The 23,586-nt window shown below is 42.7% G+C and overlaps 1 protein-coding gene across 3 annotated transcripts in view; it reads left to right on the top strand.

The window, feature by feature from the left end:
* MPPED2 (metallophosphoesterase domain containing 2) overlaps positions 1 to 20,685 on the top strand; it is a 193,626-nt gene extending 172,941 nt beyond the window's left edge. For all 3 annotated transcript variants that reach the window (XM_036891868.2, XM_036891869.2, XM_036891870.2), the window contains exons 5-7: positions 13,426 to 13,541; positions 16,581 to 16,694; positions 19,294 to 20,685. In XM_036891868.2, coding sequence (XP_036747763.1) covers positions 13,426 to 13,541; positions 16,581 to 16,694; positions 19,294 to 19,412 — 349 coding nt within the window. In that variant the 3' untranslated portion in view covers positions 19,413 to 20,685. The remainder of the gene's footprint in view (positions 1 to 13,425; positions 13,542 to 16,580; positions 16,695 to 19,293) is intronic.
* The last annotated feature ends 2,901 nt before the right edge of the window (positions 20,686 to 23,586 follow it).

The raw sequence follows: 23,586 nt of genomic DNA, 5'->3' as shown, positions 1-23,586 counted from the left end.
ACCTGGGTTTGTTTTTGGCTAATGGGAGGTCACCTAGAGACTGATAAATTGTGCTCAATATTCTGACTGAGTAGATTAGAATCGAATGAGTAATGTGCTGGAGGAAAAAATGTGGGATTTGAAATGAGAGTGCAGTCTGGCTCATATCAGAGTTATGCTGCAGAGTGAGGGACAGCAGACCTAAATAATTCTCTGGCTAAATTATCCCACTATTACACATTATATAGAACATTTATAATTTCATCATCCTTCAAGGCATTAGAAAAAATGAAGAAGAAACCTTGGTTGAGTAAATTCAAAGGCTATAAAAGATTCTAGAAACTCAAAGTAAGTGAACCAGTACCACTAAAACGTTGTGTTGGGAGCAGGTGGGGTCCTACCCTTCTACTTGATCTTCCTCATCAATTATTTCACACTATTCCTCTAATCTGTACAATACTAATAAAGATAACATTTATTTAATGTAGATTATGTGGAGAAGCACCCTGCTAAGAACTTCACATAGATCATTACATTTTTCTCAACATTGTGTCAGTGAGGCAGGTACTTTAATTACTACATTTTACAGAAGGGAGGGGAGGTGCCTGCGAGGTGCTTGTACGGGTCAGGACACAGGCCAGGCCCCAGAGCCAGGCTTGAAGGGCTGCCTGGTGCCCTTTGAGCCAGCAGTGCACACCTGCTCAGGGCCGGGGGCTTCCCGTGGAGTCAGATGCATTCTGCTGCTTCATGGTAAAAATCCAGGGAAGCTTGGGAATCTGAGGAAACCCTGACCAAAAGAATGGCTTTCTTATTTTTCTTCACATTTTTCCCAGCCCCTGCTCATACCAGGATGCTTACATGTGACCTTCAGATGGCCTTTTCACCTGGTATAGCTTTCCATTTGCACATACAGTTGTCTTGTTTACCTGGCTGTCTCCCCATCCCTTTTCATCTCCACTTCTGATTGCCCCGTAGTCCAGAACCTGGGGTGCAGGAATAGCTCAGCAAATGTATGATGATCAAATTAAAGAATGGGCCTACGTGCAGATCATGCGTGGATTCAGACCCTGCACTGGGGCATGCTCAAGCCATGTTATGTCTTTAAAATCTGTGTTGCTACCTAGTGCTTGCATAATATACATTTTGTTGTAATTCCAAAGACAGTAATTTTCTTAACCATTCTTATTTTTATGCAGAGTCTAAGATTTATAATTGACTCTTGAACAACACAGCAGTTAGGGACTCTGACTCCCATGCAGTCAAAAATCTGCATGTGATTTTGATTCCCATAAAACTTAACTGCTAATATGCTACTGTTGACCTGAAGTCTTAACGCTTAACAATTACACAAATTTGGTATGTTTATGTATTATATACTGCATTCTTACAATAAAGTAAGTTAGAAGAAAATATTTTTTCAAATTGTTGCAAATCTCCAACAAAAATTCCGATATATTTTATTGAAAAAAATTTTGAATATAGACATCCACACAGTTCAAACTGGTGTTATTCAAGGGTCAGCTGAACTTGTTTCCAATATTTTGCTCTTCTTATAAATAACACTGCAGTGAACAACTTTATGTGTAGTATTTTTACTTACTTTGCATTATTTCATTAGGACATAATCCCTAAACAAGGATTTCTGAATCATAGTATAAACATTTTGTGTGGCTTGTGACAGTGTTGTCCAATAAATATAACATGAACCAAACATGTAATTTTTACATATGCCTCATTAAAAAGTGGAAAAAAGTGAAAGTCATTTTAGTAATATATTTTCTTTAAGTCAGCATAGCCAAAATACTATCATCACTACAAGTAACCATTGTAAAAGTAAGGTATTTTTACATTTTTCTTTTTTGTTAAGTATCCAAAACATGGGGTGTGTTTCACAACTATAATAGATCTCGATTCAGACGAGTCATGTTTTGAGTGCTCAGTAATGCTTATTCTGAACTCTCTTGCTTTTTTTATTATTATGAATATTTTCTTCGCATCTGTTATGTATCAGGCACTGTGCTGGGTCTTGGGAACACCAGTATTCATAGGGCATGGTTCACAGTCCGGTGGGGAAGACAGACATACCTGTAACACAATTTTGACTCAAATGTTTGTTGGAATGAGATGGGGAGTAAGTTAAAACACACACATGCACACACACAAGCCAGTAATAATGGAGAGTACAATAAATTCCACAGTTGACAATTAAACATAGTGCTGAGGCAACGGAGAAAGCTTCTTGGGGACAGTATGAGTTGAGCCTTAAGGGTTCCGTAGAATTTTAATGGACAGAGAAAGGGGAGAAAATTTGGCCCGTGACTGGCTCGTTATCCCAACCAGATGGCAGGCTGGGATGGTCTTGTGTTGTGTTTAGATCTCCCCGGAGCACCTTGCCAGACAGAGCCTTGCTGTGAAAGATGCTCGGTTATGTTTGCTGAGCCCAATTAATAATATATGGTTGGCTGGCACAGTGAGGGAGACACCAGGGTCTGTCTGCTTGCTTTAACCTCTGAACTGAGGGGGCAGCTTCAGCTTCTCACTCATCCGTCTGCTTGTGGGTACTCCAGTGTGCAGTCACACTTTTCTCACTTCACTAAATCAGCCTGGACTGAAACTGGTCGTTTAGAGCCAAAGCGGTAGATACATAGGGGCCAGTACTGTAAGTTACATCTGACCTGCTTGTCACTTATTCTGTCTCCTGGGAGCTTTTCAAACAGCACACACAGGCAACACGGACAGCCAGTGACATGGGAATTAGAAGACACGTCATCAGAAGGCATTGTCCCTTTAGTTGCAACTTGCTTATACAGGCCTTTGTTGGCAGCCTTGCAAAATTGATAGGAACTGTTATCCCCATTGCACAGTTAAGGAAACACAAGTTCCTTGCCCAGGGTTATAAGGCAAGTAAGCTGGAGTAGCTAGAACTGAAACCCATGTCTTGTAACTCCAAGTCACTGCCTTCTCATTATCTGAAGCTGGCCCTCCTGTATTTGAATGACATCACTCATTGCTTTAAGTTGGATCCACTCAATTTCTAGACACGTACTCAATCTGAGTGACAGCAGTACAGGTATACTTTGTGCTGATATGAAGATAAACTAGGAAACAAAAATCAAAGGGTTGATGATATTAATGTTTATAATAGTAGCATTCATAATGATGATGACAAAGCTATCATTTAATTCTTAACGTAGGGTAAACACTCTGCTAAGTGCATTACCTATTGTATCACATCTAATCCTCACAAGTTGGTATTATTGGCAGTATTATCTATGCATTAGAGAGGGGAAAACAGATCAGATGGAAGAACCTTGCCCAGGGTCCACACTGCTAAGTAGAAAGCAGTCAGAATTTGAACTCAGACCCATCTAACCTTTAACCCTATGTGTGTAATCATTGTACAGCAAAGTTATGTTCATGCCATCTCAGTTGCAGGTGACTGTGAGCAAGTCACTAAAATTCCTATTTCTGTATACTGTTTTTTTTCTCAAAATTCATACCTTGCCCACCACTTGGGGTTTTTATGAATTAATAAATATGAGAATGATTTGTCATAAGGAAAGTACTATGCAGATCTATAATGTCGTCTACCTTTAAACTGAAATTCCTCAGTAAAATGAATGATGAACCATCACCAACAGAGTGGTACCTGGCATGTGGTTCAGGTGCTCAGCAAACATGTATTGAGTCACTTGAATGAATAAAAGGCTTTTGCTGCTGAAGACAACTTTCTAGGCCCAGATATGATAATGGGGAGGGGAGAGAAAGAAGACAAGCCTTCTCAGTTGTCTGTGAAAAAAAAAACCCAAATCCACCAATTTCTCCATCCCCCTGAGGAAACTGCCTTGCAGTCAAAGAGTAGAGTCTCAAAGTAGACAATGAATTATTCAAATCTCTTCATCCACAAGCAGCTCGCATTGGGGTGTATGGAGATTTTTACACTGAATAATTCTTTTTTTCCAAATGATATATACTAGCATAGAAAAATAGAAAACGATAGACAAATGGAAAAAAATCATCCCTAATCCTCCTCCTGCCCCCAAGATAACCATTCAATTTGTTGGTCTGGTTCTTCTTTTTAAAGCATTTTGTACATACTTGGATTCATACTGATATGCAAATTAATACTTTGCTTTTCAAAACATTGACCATCAAGGAATACACATTTTCTCATGAAGTTCACAAACTCTTCCTGAACACTCATTCTTAATTCAGCTGACAAATACTTTAAGCATTTACTCCGTGCCAGGTGCTGGGGGTGTGTGGTGACCCGGACTGAAGTCAGCGAGCTCCTAGGCTTCCTTGCTGTGTTGAATGAATGGCTGCATAGTATTTCATTGGCCACTTACCCCATACTTTTTTCGGGTCTGTTTTTCTGGTGGCAGCTTTCTCACCAGCACAGTCCTCCCAGCTATACCCCCTGGTGCTGTGGAAGATGAGGTTAACATAAAAAGAAACCAGTACTAGCAACATAAATGTAACAGCACATACACACACAGACACATCTAAACTAAATAAAATTATATTACCAGCCTCTATTTGGGAGCACAGATTTCATCAGTCTGCCCGTCTGTTAACATCAACTCTTAAGAGTTCACTAGGTAACAAGACAAAATCTTGCTAATCCTGAACACACCTTTCCTCTCTCTCTTATTCTTCTGGGAAATCTTTTAGAGAAACACCTGTCTACTGCTAGGTTTCTGTGATGTGTTTACAGGATGGGAATGGGGAGAGGGAGGGTCAGGTGTTCTCTGCCAAGTTGCCTGAATACTTGGCAGTCTTCCTACCTCCTCCCCTGTCCTGTTCATCCGGTGCTTTGCAGCCAACCAGGCCTGTGGCATATGCTACCCTTGCACACTCAGTCGCTAGTAGGATGGGGCTTTGTGTCTTGGGGTCCTGGTTTCAGCTACAGAACTTCATTAAGAAGTGTGCAGGAGGAAGTAGAAGGCGAAGAGACCCCCCACCCCAGAAAAGTTCTGTCACATATGCTCCAAGTCATCTGCTGGCCTCCCCAGTCTTCACTTAGAATTGCTGGATTCATTCTCAGATCATTCTGATGGCTCCCAAGTTACTTTGAAATTAGGTTAATTAGAAATAAAAGCCAGAGTTTAAAGACTTGTGTCTAGGGCAACTTTATGTAGGAAATGGTGAGCTGAGTTCAATTTTGTGTTCCCAGCACCTACCTGGCCAGAACATGGCTTGAAACAGGCATCCAGGTTATAGCTATTGAATTTAGTAGGTGCCCCAGAAGTACCAGACTGAGTCCATTCTCACTGGGCTTTCAACCAGAAACTTGCACACTTCATGACAAAAGGGACTCAAATTTATCATCCATGTCTCCCTGTAGCCAGACTGAGTGCCTGGAATATCCTAGACCTTCAGAAACCCTAGATGAAAAAATTAATGTTGTATACCCATACAGCGGAATATTATTCAGCCATTAGAAGGAATGACTTTCTGACACATGCTACAGCGTGGATGAACCTTGAACACATTATGTTAAGTGAAGTAAACCAAGCCCGAAAGGACAAGTAGGGTATGATCCCACTACACGAGGCACCTGAGTAGTCATATTCACAGGGACATCAAGTAGAATAGTGGCTCCCAGGGGCTGGGAGGAGGTTAGGAATGGGGGCTATTGTTTGATGGGTACAGAATTTCTATTTTGGATGTTGAAAAAGTTCTGGAGCTGGATAGTATGATGGTTGCACAACATTGTAAGTATACTTAATACTGCTTACTGAATTATATACTTTAAAATGGTTAAAATGGTAAATTTCATGATATACATAGTTTAGCACAGTAAAAAATAATCTCCAAAAAAACAAAGGTGAATGCTGCTTTTCTTTTTCTACTTCTCTCCATCCACTGAGCCTCCCTTTTTCTTTCCAACCTGGGTGATGGATGCTGGGGTAGCCATCTCTGAGTAGTTTTCCCTGCGGGGGTTAGACATCAACGCAGGTCCCATCGGGACTGCTCAGCTCAGGACCCATCCTCTGGCCAGGGTCCCCTGGGGCTGGCCCTCTGATTTTTCAGCCACAGAACAAAGAGCCCCTTCTGGCAGCACCCGGGTTTGTCCCACATGCCCTCAGCCTGCCCACGAAGCCGAAGTCCTGCCATGGTCTGTACCCTGACAGACGCTTTGCATGATTGATGGACATAGTCTTTCTCATGGCCCTATGAGAAGGAAATAGATTAAAAAATCTTCCTCTTCCTGCTATGAACTTGTTTATAAGATTAAATGCAGGTATGCTTGGAAGGCCAGGGCAGACACTGTAACATTATTTTTAATAAATCAAGATATACCAGGTTTGAAAACAGGTCATAGTTGTTTCTTTTCTATTGGTTCCTAAAGCAAACTCTGCTTACACCATCTCCTTTCCAGCAAGGGAAAAGAAAATGGGTAACAGAGGCTTTATTGTTCCTTCCTGGTTACCCAAGGGACACAGTTGGCATGTTTGTGAAGACTGCAGTGTGAACTGCCTTGGTTTGCGAAGCCCCTGCCCATGGCTCATGGCCTCAGGTGACTCCCTCAGGTATGGTTTGTTCCTATCCTGCCCACAGCACACAGACTACATTGTCCACTCAGGCCTGCCCTTTATCAAAACAGTCTCTCTTTTCATTCCAAGGACCTCAGAATGAAAGACACAGTGAAGAGATGGGACTAGACAGCTGGTTTGAAAGAAGCCAGTACTGCCCTTCAGAGGCAGCTGAGCCCATGGTTTGGGCGAGGCAGGCTGCTTCCCAGGCAGCTGCACAGGGCTGTGAATCTTGCCCTGAAGTTAAGTTGTGCCTCCCTCCTAGCCATGTCAATTGGCACATGTGTCTCTTTGCTGCCCAAGGTGCAAAGTTCCTCCATGGATTAATACAAGACATCTTTTTAATTGCACAGAAGAGTAACTTCCAGGCTGCCAAGTGGAGGTACTTGAGGGGAGAAGCCTGGCTTCTTAAACTCCAGAGCTAAGAAGAGGAAAGGAGGCAAAGAGGGGAGCAGGGCAGGTGGCTGCCTTTCATCTGGGTACTCAGGATGACACATCTGGTGCCAGCGAAACTGCTCTTTCTAACTGACGGGAAGCTTTGCAGTCAGGGGAGGGCTGAGCTGTCAGGTGAGCTAGAGATCAAGAATTACTGTGACAGCTTCATAGCATGTGAAAGGGCTGTGAAGTGCGGTATGATTTTAACCAGCAGTGGTTTAATAGCTTCTCTTGGATCTGGTGTGAGGTGCAGTCGGAGGGGCAATGGCGGGTGGGAATGCCAGGCATGAGGAGGTCTGTGATTCTGAAGCACCACCATATAGAAAATAAAGCATTTGTGGAAACTGGTGCCTGGCTTTTGAATTTTGCTTAATGGAGGTGCCAGGCAGCAGTGATGGCTGTTCATCAGTAGCTTGTTGATTCCTCCAGTGAACCTCTCTGAGTCCCTGTTATTAATATCCCAGGACCCAAAGTAACCCCCTTCCTCGAACTTGCCCAATTTAAGACCCTGTCAAAATCTAACCACCTGTACTAGCCAGTTAAGTAGCCTTGACTGACCGTTTTGCCCTGTGCTCTCACATGCCACAGGATTGTCTTTGCAAGACTGAGCAAGCAAGCGAGCAAGTGCCTTTTTGAAAAACTTCCACTCAAAAGTGAGCTGAGCAAGTGCCTTTTAATAAGTAATCAGCCAGAGGAAATCAGGCTCTATCTAGCCATCTAGTAATGCTTGCCTGTTCATTGGAGACTTTTCAAAAGTCTGGAGCAGGAGGGTCTGTGATTTGATGAGCTGTAGCTTAGGAAATTCTAGAGGAAAAATAACATGAGCAACTGTGTATGTGTATGTGTGTGTGTGTGTGTGTGTGTGTGTGTGTGTGTGTGTACACATATATTGTTAATATATATCATATATAAATTAAAAACTGCACATTAACACTTTGTACCAGTATTCTACCAAAAATTTACATAAATTATCTTTATCTACATAGGCAGATGTTCTGTTTCTGTTTGAAAGGTGAGGAGACTGAGGCTTAGAGAAGCCAGTAAGTAGCAGACCTGGGACTTGAACATGGATCTGTTTGACTTCGTAATCCATACTCCTACCTACCTCCTCCAAAACATGAAATGACTAACTTTCCCAGAAACCCGAAGTGCGCTTTCTCCTTCACGGCTTCTACACAGAATCCCAGTGGGCCTTCCCAGCCTGCATCTTCGCGTGTCAGGGACTGTGATTAACAAGAATCCCAAGTTTTTGTGACGCAGTCAGTTCAGGACCCTCTGTACCCAGGGGTTTGTAGGCGCTGACCAGCAACAGGGCTGTGAACATGGGCAGCAGGTCAGAGTGGAACAAGTAGCAACTTATCTTTACCATATCCTGCTTTCCTGGGGCACGCCCAGCCCACACTGAAGTTGGTAGGAGAGTAAACAGCCATTCACCTGTCCAAACCTCAGATTTATGGTCTGGCAGCTTCCTTCTGCCCTCACCACGACTGCACTGTGTACTGCAAACACAGATGCCCTGTGCACTGATTTCATCTCACCCAGCTTCCATATAGAAAACCTGTTTTGTGTTGACATTGTTCAGAGCAAGTCTGTCTATGTTAACTCCCTTCTTGCCTGCCCCTGACTTGCAGCCCAGAGGCCAAGCACCCCTAATTTCAGTAAGGGGAAGGGCACCTTGACAACATCCCCAGCTTCCATCCATGTGTGTCTTCTGTCCAGTGGCTTGCAGCAGCTGACATGCTCCCCTCCTCCGTTTTCTACTCCCTGTCTGGGAGAGGATGGGTTACAGGCTCCAGTTGGCCTACTGGCAGTAGGGTGCTTTGTGGGACATTTTCTTACAACTTGGTTCCCATGTGGTATTTGTTAGTCACAGCTAATTATTAAGTCCCTGGCTGAGGCAATAGACATTGTTCCCTTGGATTCTTCCCTCCTGCTCTCTCCCCTCGCCCCCCACTGCTACAGAACAAAACCCATTGTGGGGCTCTGGAGGTTGACTGTGCACATATTTTCCAGTGAACCCCTGATGGGCTTATTGCTGGGGTTTCATGTTTCAGGTTGAAACTCAACTGGATAAAGCGTTATTCATCGATACTGACACATTCAGTCTCCACTCTGTGCAGTTATTCTTCTCACACTGGACTTGATCCCTTACATGCAATTAGGTAATTCATAGAGAGCAATTCGCAGCATTTACTCGGAACATTGAGGGTCTGCACAGAGTTAAAGAATGTTAGGATTTCTAGATCACAGATCAAGTGCCAAGTTTTGCCGGCTGGGCACAGAGACGAGGTCGGAAGGGAAGAGGGGCTGGGTGAGTGAGCAGGTTCAGAGGCATTCCTCCCAGCCCCCCAGTAAGAGTGCCCCTGATTGGTCTGGGTATGGCACGCCGCAGTTTTCTGCAACCTACAAGCAATCCTGAAATCTACAAATCGATTCATTTCTACTCAATTCATTTCTCAGATGAAGAAACTAGCTGGCTGAAGGTTCTTTCTTGTCAAAGATTCCTGTGAGTTAGTGAATTGATGCATGAATGAGAAGTAGCACATGGGTCTCCCAACTTCTGTATGCCCCCATTTTCTGTGTCATGCTGTGATTGCCTGGCCACTGTCTTCTGGAAAAGGCCTTGTCTGGAGGATCTAGAGAAAACAGAAAAAACATCCCAAAAAAGCCATAATAATATTGTTCACATTCCGTTTTTACTAATGGCCACCTCAGTCACACAGAACCACGGCACCTTCTGGAGTTGTGGAGCCCACAGCCAAGAGACTGTATGGAGAAGCCCTATTTTTACTTCATGTATGTGAGAGCCAAAACCAAAACTGGGTTAAAATTTTTCAGTTCAGCATTGTGCGGAAAGAACACCAGCTTTGGAGCCAGTAGATCTGGGTTCAAATCTGGGCTCCACTACTCACCAGTCTGGGCAACATGGACGATGTACTTGATGTCACAGATCTTCAGCATTTTTTTATCTAAAAAGGGAGCTAATAATACCTAACTGAAGAATTGTCATGAGGAATTAAATGTATTAGTCTGTGTAAAATCCCCATGTAAACCCCTAGGTAAATCTGGGATTTGATAGGTGTTCCTTTTCCTATAACTTAACCTCTGTGTCCCTCTCCTACACATGCAGGTTTGAGCCAAAATAAAAGCCACATATTTTTTTAATTTGCCCTTAACATGAAAACTTCTGGATTTTGTCACAGGCTTAACATTAACCAAATGAAATTGGAGTATCTATAGAAAATGGCCATGTCTTAATCTTTTACAGAGCACTTATAATAATGAACATTTCCAGGGGAATAGGACTGTGAGTTTCTAAGAGAAAATTCCGTGGGAGAAAACCAGGAAGACTGAAAAAAATTAAGTCCTGTTCTTTAGACTCTGGAAGCCCCTGGGGTACCCTGGGGGTCCAGAGGCTGACTGCCCTCAGACAGATTCTGGCAGTGAAATCAGAGCCCCTCATTGTACCAACCACTTGGGTGTGCTTGGGACTCTTTCAAACCCTTCTTTATTTGCCATTCAGACAGGAACCATAGACCCAGAAGCTTGTTTTCAAAATCTAGGAAAACAGATGTTTTTGCTTATTTTTCTCTCTCTCATGCCAACATGCTCACTGAGCTTTCATTGGGTTCTGAATGTGCCAATTTTTTTTTCTTCTTACTTTGAAGACAAATCTTGGGAAACGGTCATTGTAAAATGAAGGGGAAGGAGAGGCATCCCAACCTGAGAAAGGTCTATGTTAGACTCAGATGGAAATGCTTAAGAACCTGGTGGCCGGGAGTCCAGAGTCCTAGAAGACAAGAGACAGCAAGATAGACCAACTGGACTCTGAATGGGTCAACCTGGCATTCTCCCCAGTCCATGAGGCCTGGTGTCTCCCCGGCAGACGGGGTTGAGAAAGCATTGCCTTTCCCTCAGAGGAAACCCAACACATTGCATCTGGCTGTGGAAAGCCTGTGCTGATTGAACATATGCTGGGTACCAGGTAAGGCCCAGTGTTACTCACAGGTCCTGCATTTACAGCCAGCGCAGACATTCTAGGTACTGCATCCATTTGTTGTTGCTGCTGTAACAAATCAGCACCAATTTAGTGGCTTATGAAAACACGTATTTATTACCTTATAGTCTGTTGGTCAGAAGCCTAACACGAGTCTCCCTGGGCTAAAATCCAGGTGTCAGCAGGGCTGTGTTCCTTTCTGGAGGCTCAGAAAATTCATTTTCTTCCATTACCTTTACTAGCTTCCAGAGGCTCTCCATGGTCCTGGGCTGTTCCTCTTCCTTTACCTTCAAAGCCAGCAACAGATTGAGGCCTTCCACCGCATCACTCCTGTCTCTGCTCTGCCCTCGTCCTGTACTCTTAGGGACCCATGTAACTACAATGGGCCCACCATGTAACACAGGATAATCTCTCTCTATTTTAAGGTCTGCCGATTAGCTCCTGAACTCCATCAGCATCCTTCATTCCCCTTTGCCATGTGAGGTAATATATTTACAGGTTTCAGAGATTAGGACATGGACATCTTTGGTGGGGTGGGGGTGGGGGACACATTATTGCCTACCCTAAGTACAGAGGTCCCTTTTACACTAAGTATAAGAATTGTATATACTGGGGCCCTTCGAGCTGCAGAAAGGACCTAACTCAATCCGATAAAAGGGATTTAATGGGTTTATATGCTTGGAAGAAAAAGTGAGATTGACTTAAGCACAACCAGATCCCCTTGACCTTCAAGGGGCGCTGTTTCCCAGGTCCGCTTTCTTTGTGATGGTTTGATTCTCAAGCACAGGTTATTTGCATGTTGGCTAAGACAGGTCCTGGGCAATTCCAGGCTTACGTAGTTCTCAAGACTCAGGATCCTGGAGAGAAACCCATGACCTCTTTGTGCCTCTGTTTCCTCATCTTTAAAATGAGATTAGTAGTAGTACCCACCTCATGAGCTTATTGTGAGACTTAAATGTGTTAATACAAAGAAAATGTTTAGAATAGCACCTTGACACAGAGTAAGCACTCAATAATTAATAGCTTTAATAATTACTGTTCTTATTCTATTATTGTTGTTATTATAAGTGAGCCCCTGGAAGTTAGCTTAGAGATTTGATAAGTGGTCATAGGAATCAAGTCAGATACTTTCTTGGTTTCTCTTTTTCTAGCGGGGGCTACATAGTCTCTTATCTCTAGAACTTTCTCTCTTAACCAGGACAGTGGTAAGTGTGGTTCTCATCTGTAAGGTGGATTTTCACATGGTTTTCATCTGCCATCCCTCCCTCTCTGGCCTTCACAGTACCTGGCCTCCACCGGAAGAATGCTGGGTTGGTGTGCCTGAGTTCAGGGTCCGGAGAGAGTCTTACTAATCTGGTCCACAACTGGCTTTAAATAAGAATGCACCCCGTTGGTTTATCTGTGCCTGACCAGGTTACTTGGTACACTGGGTAACCTCTTTTCAGCAGGCATAGAAAAGGCAGCTTAAGTTGTAGAGGAGAGTTGGGCTTAGCCACAAAATTGACCAACTTGTCTTTTGCATCTACGCTCTAGCAAATCCAAATTTTCCTACTGAATAAAAGAGCTGGTTTCAAAAAATAATGGTTATTATACATAGAAGCCTGGGAATAGAACAGCCCTGGGGACTGCTTTGTTCTGATGTGATTTAGCTTGTAGTGTTTGTAGAGAAAAATTGATCATTCTCCCATTACTATAAGTGGTAGGGACATTGTCAGTGCCAATTAGCAATGCTCACTGGATGGACAGAGACCCCATTCATTTCCACATGCGACATTGACCTCAGAAACTCATTTCCGGAGCGGAGGTTCCTGTGAGAGTGGAATACCCACAGTCACTGTCACGAGAAGATTCAGAGTGACCAGGGACATCCCCCAACTCTTCCCTTTGGTGACAGGAAGAAAAGTTCACGTTTGCTTTTTGTTCTTGCATCCCTTCTCACTTTTCAAAGCCCATATTTTCTTAGCATTCTCAGTCAAGGGTATTCAGAACACCTTCAGGTAGAGGTTTCTGCCTTGTGAGAGTACTTGTGCTTCTCTCCAAGGACTTTAGTAAGAATCTTTCTAGGGAAGTAGTAGTTCCAAGGCGGGGGGAGAAAGGAGCACTGATGGAATTTCTTAGCTCTGAGACATTATAGGAAGGGTGGAAGTGCTTTGGATCCAGGCCTGGCATCTTAGGAAGCACTGAGATTTGGGGGAAGACAAAGCATTGTTAAGATTTTGATACAGGTCTGCTGGGAAAGTCTCCACTGTAAAGGCTCTTGTGCCCATTTCTAGTTGAACAATTCACAGGCTCCACACTTGGTTTCAAATGCCCTGGTTTTGAAGCAGTCAACAAAAAAGCATCCTGCTGCCAGGGCCAACCATCAAAAAGAGAAGAGAGCAATGCAAACCGTGGGAGAATGTGCGAGAGAGAAATATTGCAGAGCAGAAACGTGGCTCTGCGAGCCTGATACCATGTGCATTATCTCCCCCAAAGGACCCCGTGGTTTAATGGATGGGGCTTTAACCTACCCAGAGGTCAGTCTCTGCTGGACAAGTGGAATCTCATCCCTGAGGGCATCGACATACTCATGACACACGGACCTCCTCTAGGTAAGTGAAGCAAAGGTTGTCCTTTTTCATATGAAATGCCTTTTTTTCCCTGAGCATAATGAATAAAGCTTCAGGGACATAATCATTTTCCTCAAAAAAAAAAAAGTGAATAAGAAAAGGAAAGTCAATGTCTTTAAAGAAACCAGTATGATAATTAAACTCAGCAGTTCTGCTGGACCTACAGTGTTCTTGAAATTAAATTTTTTTTTATTTATTCAAGTCAGGAAAAATCAAATGAGTTTGGAGCACCACAGCCTCTTGAGCAGGATAGTTTATTTGAAGAACTGTCTTCATTTTGGAGTGATGAAGGTGGGCTAAGGAAGGAAAGGAAGACACAGACGTCCCAATCGCAGGGCTTTTGAATGACAATGGAATGATGGAAACTTTTGGTCCAAGAAACTCATTTTCCTTTTCCATGTAATAGTGGAATCTGGGAGATCTTTAAAGTTTAACATTTGAGCTGATTATATGAGGAAAGGATCCTTTTTTTTTCTTTGTTAACTTGTGTTAAGTAAGGACTTAACATTGAAAGTTATTTACAGATACTCGTCTTACAGCTACATTGAGCCTGTGCCAGTGTGCTTCAAAGCTGCCTTTAGTTACCCAGATTATGGATTATTTGATTATTAGATGATTATACAATTTTCTTCTAATAATTCTGAACTTGTTATCTGTTTAGCTGAGGCACAGAACATTTTTCATACAGGACTACCACCTTGATCCCCCATCTATACTGGGTATCTATTATGCCAGGACCCTTCCTGTGAAACCAGGGTGTACTCAGGAAATTCAGTTGTTTCATTTTTAATCAGAGAGTTTTCCTTCTCTTTTTTTTTTTAAATTGGGTAAAAAACACATAACATGAAATCTACCCTCTTAACACACTTTTTAATGTATAGGACTAGCAAAGTTTTCTTGATCATTCGGTTCGGAGAGAGGAGAAAAACACTTAATACAAAAATAAATGAGTTTCATGATTTTTTTCTGTGGTTTGGGGTTGTTTTCTCATGTCACTTCCTTCCTCTGTCAGCCTGAAAAATTTAAAATCTAACCAGCATCCCCTAATGTGCATTTAATCAGTGGAGATATTTTCCCCTCCAAGCCACTTAGGGCTGCTTTCCTTCCCTTACAAGGGAAGTGCTCTGGGTTTCATATAGAAACAGCAGAAGGGACCAGGGCATGAGCAGTGGTAGCACATCTTAATGACAGGGGGAAGCAAGAGAAGAGGAATCAGTTCAGCTGCAGGTAGGACAATTGTATAGATGTGCACAAGATCAGTAGTTCCTGACTTTTTCAACACTTCAGAATCACCATCTCCAGTGTTTCTTTCCCTACTCTGTACAATCCATCACATGTTCTAAAAGATTGCACTTATCAACAACCTTTATCCAGTTATAATTAATTTCCCTATTTTGTGATCATTAGGGACCACACCATTAATTGCTAGCTAAATGTTCTGATTGGGCTGAGTTACTCAGAGACCCTGCAGAGGTAGCATCCCAGCCAACTTGATCCTTTCCCTGGGCAGCCACCTTGGGAGCAGGCATGATTCCTTCAGGCTGTTTATTGTAAACAGGACTTGGATAGCCTCAGCATTTACATGACTACAGTTTTTTTTGTACTGGAATTTTGAACAGAACAGTTGATTCACAGACTCATCAAATCATTAATTTTAGTGCAACAGCAAGTGGCCGTAATAGTTAAGCCTGAGTTCCAGCCTCCAAAGAATTCAGACACCCCAGAAACTCTTATTAGGGAGACTACCATCCCTCCTTTGTAGTCAAGATGGAGTAATCCAGAGAGTGGCTGGACATATGGCAGAATAAGTTCTACACCAAGTTCCAAAATAAAAAGTCAGGCAAAGTTTTCATAAGGTAAAGTCGACTTTAATCAGTACCAATGTTGGGATTCTTATGAAAATGCTTGATTGGGGTTGGGGGATTGGCCTTCAATCCTCTACTGCTGGGAAGGGAAGCCAGTCACTAGGGATTAAGGATTTTTTCCTCTAATTAACAAAGTTTTCAAATCCCCCATTGGATTTTTATAGGACCCCCACTTTCATGTGATTTTCTTCCCAGACTCTGACCACTTTCGCACCCCAGCTAACATGTCTACAGAGATAACGAACCTTCATTTCTACAATTTCGCTAAAGAAAGTGGAATAAGCTTTTGTGTCCCTTTCTGCCAAATCATTTCTAAATAGCCAGTAGTCACCTAGTGGGGCTATGAATTGGATTCCCACTGATTACGATTTAGCCTTTTGTCCCACCTACTTTCTTTACACCCCATCCTGCTGAGGCAGATAGATTCCATTTAGAGCCATAATCATCCAGAGAGCTGACTTCTGCTATAATTGATGTCAGTTTTTATGGGTTTTCTGCATTAAGCATAGAACTAAGTGGCTTTTACTCTAAAGATAGTCAGTTAGCCCCAGCTTACTGGATACCACCAGGAGGTCATTTGCTAGAGAGGAAATGAGAGAAACTTGGGGTCCCCAAGCTTTGGTCATCAGGAACCACCCAGGGTGAAGAATCCATGTATCTAAGGAGAGCAGAGTGCTTTGTGTCCAATTTACAGGCAGCCTCTCCCAATCCTTCTTTGGACCATCTTGGAATTAAAACCACTATACGAAAGATATAATAAAAGAGAGAGAGAGAGAGAGAGAGAGAGAGAGAGAAAGTAACGGAACTGAGAGAAAAAGAAATATTGTGGGACTGCCGGGAATAAATGTCACTGAGCTCATGAAGAAGATTTGAAACCTGGGGCTGAATAAATCAAATTCCTTACAGAAAAAGAAAAAAGATGTTAATTAACAGGAAATAAAAAAAAAATGTGGAAACCAAAAAAAAAATTTCGAGAACCTAAAGAAGACAAAGTGACAAGTGAAAAGTTCCTTAAAAGCCATTGTGAGCTTTAATGGAGAGGCTAGGATTACAGATAATGTAATAAACCTTCTGTGAGTTATGGTTTCCTGAAAGTCTAAATGAAACCTTACCTGAAGGAAGAAAATTAAAAGTATTGATTGCATTTTGCCCTTAGGTTTTCGAGACTGGGTTCCAAAGGAGCTTCAAAGGGTTGGCTGTGTGGAGCTTTTAAACACAGTCCAGAGGCGAGTCCGGCCCAAACTCCATGTATTTGGTGGAATCCATGAAGGTAAGACCAGAAGAAAGGGGTTCATAGGAGTGTCATTGTCCATGATCTCGTTCTACAGAGACCTCAGTTCCCTGGAAATAACGGAGCTGTGGTTTTCAGACTCTTTTTACCAGTGGAACCCTTTTGTAAAATGAATTGTTAGAAGAAACATCTACATATAAAGCTGATAAATATTTTATTTGGAGCTGCTCTCTTTTAAGCAGAGTAGAGAGCAGGAGCCAGTCTGGCCCACATTACACGACAACCCAGAACTCCCCCAGGCAGCCTCTGGCATCTCAGGGCTCTGCTGAGCTGGTAACCACCACTGTAGAGCAGCCATGAGGTAAAAAAGGACAAGTGGTCTCTTTAAGATGGAAGAAATGGCTTAATTATGAGACTACATAACTTCTGTGGCCTCTTCCTACCTATAAATACTGTGGGATAAAGAAATATGGAATGCACAAACAGACCCAGGGAGACAAGGCATTCTTTGAAAAATAACTCAGGACATGCCATGAAATATACATAACAGAAATGGCAGGAACCAGCCCATTTGCAGGTAGACACTTCCTTACTAACCTCAGAAAACCATTTCAGACTTCTCAGAAATCAGCACTATTAGCTGGAGCTGAGGTTAGACACAATGATTAAATCTCCCCTAAATGGGAACTGGCCCAGGTGCTGTTTTCTGCCTTCCTGAGGTGAGCTGGAGTCGAGGTCAGAGACTCTGAAAGCCCCGCAGGAACCTGCAGAGCTGAAGGCTTCGTCTGTCTTGCCTTTAGACATGGGTGACTGGGCCCTTAGGACAACAAAAAGCCAGCTTCCAGCAGGCCCTAGATTCTCAGGCCCTGCTGGATGCTCCCGATTACACTGGCTTGTGTGCTGTAGGTGCGTTTACCTGGACATACCACCATACTCTCAGCACCCTGCTTACAGCTGTTCTCTCCAGAGTTATTTACAAGTTTACAAGTCTGCAGACCTAGGTGTTTAGGTCCATGTGCCCAACAAAAGCAACAAAAAAATAAAAAGTTTGCTTTTCAAAGCCTGCAAATCCACCTACTTCCTGGTGAGGCAGAGAATAAAAAGCATACTGAAAAATCACCCCACTAAAGGCCAGAGAAAATTCAGCTCCCTCCAAGTGCAGGCACCAGCCGAGTGGATGGGAAGCAGGGGTGCAGCTCCCCAAGCGTGGATGTCATCCCGTTCTTTGAACTGTACTCCCTGGAAAGGAGGGCATTTCCTAAGGCATGATACAGGATTTGGGTGGAGATGGGAGCTCATGTCTAAACAGCATTTCTGGAGAGCAGCTATCAGGTTTGAATTCCTGCAGCATGCCTCTGAGTTTGTATTTCATCCCTTTCTTTAAAATCATTACTTAGCTTTAAACTAGCCAGACAATTGGGGAATTCCACTGAAGTCCCAAAATAATAAACTTGCTTAAAAGGGAAGAGATCTTATTCAAATAAACTTGTCTCACTTTTATTCGCTTAAGACAGCTGAAGAGGGCAGAGAGAGGGCAAATACCAACCTCTTGATAGAGAGAGATAACAAGACTTTATGACCCCAGAACTAAACAGTGCACATTTTAAATGCCTCTTTTCTTTTCTTAAGAGATTTTTCCATTGACCCTCATTAAGCTCTCCACAGGCTTACTGGAGAAATTTTAGCAAATGGAAAAAAAAGAACCCTTATCAGTTATTTCTATAAATCCTGGTAATTTTCTTTTTTCACAGACAAACCTTTCTATGCCATAAGAGCCTGGTACCAACATAGAATTACAGATTGAATTGCAGAGGCTCTAAGGCAAATTTAAGGCATCCAGGGAAGCGGGCACCTTTGCAAACACACAGAATTTCAACAAATTAAAAATTATAAAAGGAACATACATACTGAAGACCCAGAGAAACTTTCTTAGCTTTCTTCCAGTTGGTCACATGAGGCTTATACTGCATACAGGAAGTATTTTTGCTTGATCCACTGTCCAGGAAACCTTAGGAAGCAGTGTCCTATGTGACCTACGTGACTCTTTTGAATGAAATGGAACTAAGCATCAAAGCCACACAATTCGAGTTAGATAAAATCACTTACTGTTAACTTTCTTTGAAGCCATGTAGAGATATTTCATACATAAGCTGAGCATCTGCCTCTCCCAACCCCAGTGCCATACTCTTTCCCCACTCACCTGTCCCAAATTCCATGCAGGGCTTGGGTGCGTGTGCCCCTGAGGAGGTTCTTACGTTACTGCTTCTGTTCCTTAGAACTCAGTAGTTAGTACAGGGCTGTGAAATGAGAATCACATTTTAAAAAGAGGGGAAAGGTGTTTTTTCTTTATTCTCACTAGTAATAAGTCACAGACTTTCCCTTACAAATCTAGTGGTTAAATAAGGAAAAAAAGAATCACTTTCTTTGAAGTAAAGGATTCTCCCTTCAAAGAAAATAGAATAAAATCAGAAGGCAGAATAAAACAAATTCTGAAAGCTGTTATATCTACAGAGGTTCCACTGAATTTCATCTCGCTGCCCCCTGGCAAAGATCTTTTTTGTTTTCCTTGCCTGACAGCCCTGCATTGAATCACTTCCATTTGTATATATTACAGTTAAGTGCGACTCTCTCTCCACAGGTTACGGCATCATGACCGACGGGTACACAACATACATCAATGCCTCAACGTGTACAGTCAGCTTTCAACCGACCAACCCACCAATTATATTTGACCTTCCAAACCCACAGGGTTCCTGAAGCTCTAAATGCCCGATTGGAATGTGAGGGAAGGTCTATAAACTGCCATTTTTCTAATTATAAACTCACATTCTCTTACTTGTTTATTTCCAAATCCTGTGAGTTCTTTTTGTAAATTACTGGGACACAAATGATGCTAGATGTTGCGCTTCTCCTTATTATTATTTTTTTTAAATGCGGCAGCCATTCAAAATCAAAGGAGCATTGTGAATTTGTAAAATGACATCTGTCGTCTCAAAGGCCACGCCATTGTAAATTGTTAGTGTTTGCCAAAGGACAGCCAAGCTTTCTTTTTAAAAGGTGATAAAAGTCTTATTTTAATATGCTTTAAGCTAGAAGAAAAAGAAAGAAAAAGAGAAACAGGTAGGCAGTGTTTTAAAAACTACCCAAATTTGCACAACTGTTTTAGAGTATTGTTTGAAGTATTTTATTTTTTTTTGATGTTTTATTGTCGTTCTTGTTGTTTTCCTGGTAATGCTTCTATTTCGCAGCAGTGGCCTGGAATTATTGCGATCATTTCAACAAAAGTAGGAGTGGAAAAGACTTCTCTTCACGCTCTCACTGTAAAGAAAGCTGTGTCAAGGGAAGAAAATGGCCCTCACTTAAAGGATGGCTTAGCTAGTGAGATCCTTATTGTGGCTATACAAGGTCTCATTGTTTGTTTGTTTCTTTTAAATTATTTTAGCTTTAAAAATGTGGAAAAGGAATCTGTTAAGAGCAGGAATTTCATGCAGTTAAAAAAAAAAACCACCTTACAGACTCCTTTTCAATATGGGTTTCTATATATAAATATTTTGTGTGTATTTGGCTAAGTTAGGAGTTTACTATTGCCAAGGACGGTACACCTGCAAAGCTATGCTTCACTGCAGGGCATCAGAAGTCCGTCGGAGCTGACGCCATCTCTCAGAACTCAAGGTCTTAAAGAGCTTGAGGAAAATCTAGGTACAGTTACAGGCGTGTAGACATATAAGTGGATGCAATGGAAGCTAACTAAAATAAGGCTTAGTTGTCCTTTATATTTAAATACCCTGAATTGTCTTCTTACTTCCTCCCCTCCCCCATTTTGCACTGTGTGTCAATGCAATCTTCGCTAGCACAAAATATTGTCGCTAATAGTCATTTCTGTTTTCCCATTGTAAATGCTGTTGAGCTTTTATTCTATTTTATGTTATCTTGTTAATGACGTTTAGGAAAGCAGTTGTTTCTTTAAATTTATTGTGATATTCTATATCTAGCGGCCTTTATATGCAAATAAAATTGCAAGATTTTTAAATCTGTGCTGTTTGGAGGGTTGGCTGGTTGGGAGGATGGTGGTTTAGTCTTGGGGAAGGAGAGATTTATTCATATGGAACATCCATACTGTTTTCCAGAAAGATTAGAATAAGTGGCGCTTTTTTTCTAATTTTCAATAAATTTTTATTACTCACCATTCATGGACTGGTAGGTAGATCGATAAGGCACTCAGTGTACTCTTTCCTTCCATCACACCGTCATCTATCTTGCCATCCATTTCAAAAGGTGGGGATTTCATCTTCGGCCCTTGTAATTTCTACAGGAGCAGAGAGACCGTGCAGTGGAGGCTGCCGACACCATGTGGATGTGTGTGGTGGGAGGGCGTACCAGTGGGTAATAGAGTAACCACTGTGCATTCTCACTTGTCCCCAGGAGCAGTTACCTTCTCCCTCTCAGTGTTTGTTAATGATGTCCACCACTAAAACACTGTGACACCCAGGAGTCAGCCGGTGATGGGGCGGGAAAACTATGTTACATCGTTTTTATTTTCTCTGGAAGAGCTATTGAAGAAAAGCTGATGACATTGAATGTGCAGTGTACCCCCAAAGCCTATGTCCCAGTGCCCGTTGGATTGTATTCTGATATATCTTCCTTCCTTTCTATCCCTCGTGGATTCTTCAGTGTACTTCTGAAAATAATTCTTGATTTCATTCAGTATCAGCTGAGTAGAGAGAATGCTATAGGCCAGAATTCCAGCTCAGACTCACGTGTAATCATCTTAGGCCATCAGAGGTGCAATCTCTGATGCCACCCTGAGCCTGTGGTGAACACTTTGATCTGAGCTTACAGAGCAGATGCTCGAGCTTTCCAACTGGAGGAGGTCCATGAAAGAAGTGAGAAGCTGGCAGCCCTCCTTTGAGGGCTGTATCAGAAGAGGATGTTGATTCCAGGGCCCTTCTAGGAAGCTGGAGTGAGAGGTGAGCTGAATGGGAATTTCATCTGGTACAAGGAGCTAGGCTCAGAGTTCTGGAAAAGCAAGCTTTCCAGAAACAGGTGGATGATCATGACGACAAGTGGGCACGCACAGCCCTAGAGAGCATGTCTCGACTCAAACTGCGTAAGCCAAGCACTTACTCAGATTGTTGGCCATGTGTGGGGGCAGGAAGAACTAGTCTGCTGAATGTAGGGTAGACTGGCTCAGGGACGGAGCTTCTCTCAGCCAGTCCAGACTAACTATTCCATATGTATGAACTGTGTCCAGGGAGGCCAGAATGACTGTCCAAATGCCTGACGCTTTCTCCCTGTGTCTTATAACAAGGAAACACTTTAAATAGCTCTTGCTAATCAGGCACTTTCTGTCCTTCCATCACCAGGCATTCTGCTGAGCAGGTCTCATATTTTTTTTCTCATCTTCACAAAACACTGGGAGAGGTCACAGAAGCCCCCTTTTATAGATTAAGAAACCAAGACTCCAAAAGCTAAGTAACTTTGCCTAGGAAAACAGAAGTTTCAAAACCAGGTCTGTCGGACCCCAGAGCTCATGCCCTTCTTATCACCCTGCCTCTGGATTAGAAAAGTTGATGCCCCCCAAGAGCTAGTAGTATAAAATTAATGTGGGTCTGGGGACACTTTCTGCCTCTCATGCTGGAGCACCTGCAACAGCTTTGTGACATCAACTTGGTCCGTTTCCTCTCTCTGCTTGAGGCCTGGCACAGTGTAGTGGGTGTAGCCCAGAGCCAGAGCATGCCAAATCACATCTCACCTTAGACCAGCATTGGTGCCTTTGGCTGGATGCTTACTCTCTGTAAAATGGGGCTGATGCTGCTGATACATTACATGACGTGGAGATCACTGGCTGGCATCCAGTAAGCATGGTGCACATGTGTTTGTAAGTTAGGTCTCCCTTGCTGCCTTGAGATTCTTCAGGCAGGGCATCTCTGTTGACCCTCAAGAGCACCAGTGGCATTTTTCTGAGAAAGTATGTTTATTTGCACTCCTTGGAAACAATAACGAACCTCTCTTCATAAGAATATGAAGAATCCCAAGGGCATTTGCAAGAGGCAGATAAGAGAGACTGACTCCTCGGTTTGGGTATGGTATTTTGCAGAATCCCTTCTAATCTCAGAATAGAAAGGGATCTGTACTCCTTCAAGTTGCTTTAAATGACACCCATGGATCTCAGCCTGTCTCCCCTTTGAGAGTCTTTAAATTCCATTTCCTTCAAGCTCAATTAGTGAGTTATTTTCTCCCAGTCCCCTTTTGTCTTATTAAGATGTTGGGGAATTACTGAAATCCTCTTAAGAGGCAGGTCACTGTTATTCTGACAGGTGGCCAGTGTTAAGCTTACCTTCATCTCCATCACTTAAGTGAATAAACACTGTGACCCAGGTCTTAAGTAGGGAGAAACAGAAGCTGGGAGGATTGGGATTTGTCACTTGCAGATAAAACACTTGCTGTGCCCAGAGTAATGCCCCCTTCCACCAACTCTCAGCCAGCAAGGATGTGCTGCTTTAGCAGAGTTAACATCTGTGTATTATTTTGGTTCCCCAGTAACTTTTCATGGCCTATTACCACATTCCTGAAACATTTAAGGTACTTTTTGTTTAATTATTAAACCAAAGTGAATTAAGGTCTGCTTTGCTTTGAGAGTTTGGTGTAAGCTGAGCCATTTGGAAACACTGCTGGGCATTGGGCAGGAGGCAGTTGGATGCGAGGAGGGTTCTGGGCTGAACAGTCTTCACGGGAGGCTCCAGGCCTACTTCCAGATGTCAGCTTCTTGATGCAAAATGTTTTTTCTCCTATTTCATAATGAAGTAGCAGAATTGCTGTGGGTGGGGGAAGGGGCTCTCTAGCATGGCTCTTCCAGAAGCTTAGAGCTGTTTTCCATTCCTTTTCAAGATGTCACTTCTGCCTCCTGCTGCTGCCCTGCTTTTTCGTGGAA

This window comes from Manis pentadactyla, chromosome 9 (genome assembly GCF_030020395.1).
Source record: "Manis pentadactyla isolate mManPen7 chromosome 9, mManPen7.hap1, whole genome shotgun sequence".
NCBI lineage: Eukaryota > Metazoa > Chordata > Mammalia > Pholidota > Manidae > Manis > Manis pentadactyla.
Note: the sequence above shows the minus strand (reverse complement) of the source record. Positions and strands in the feature narration are given on the sequence as shown.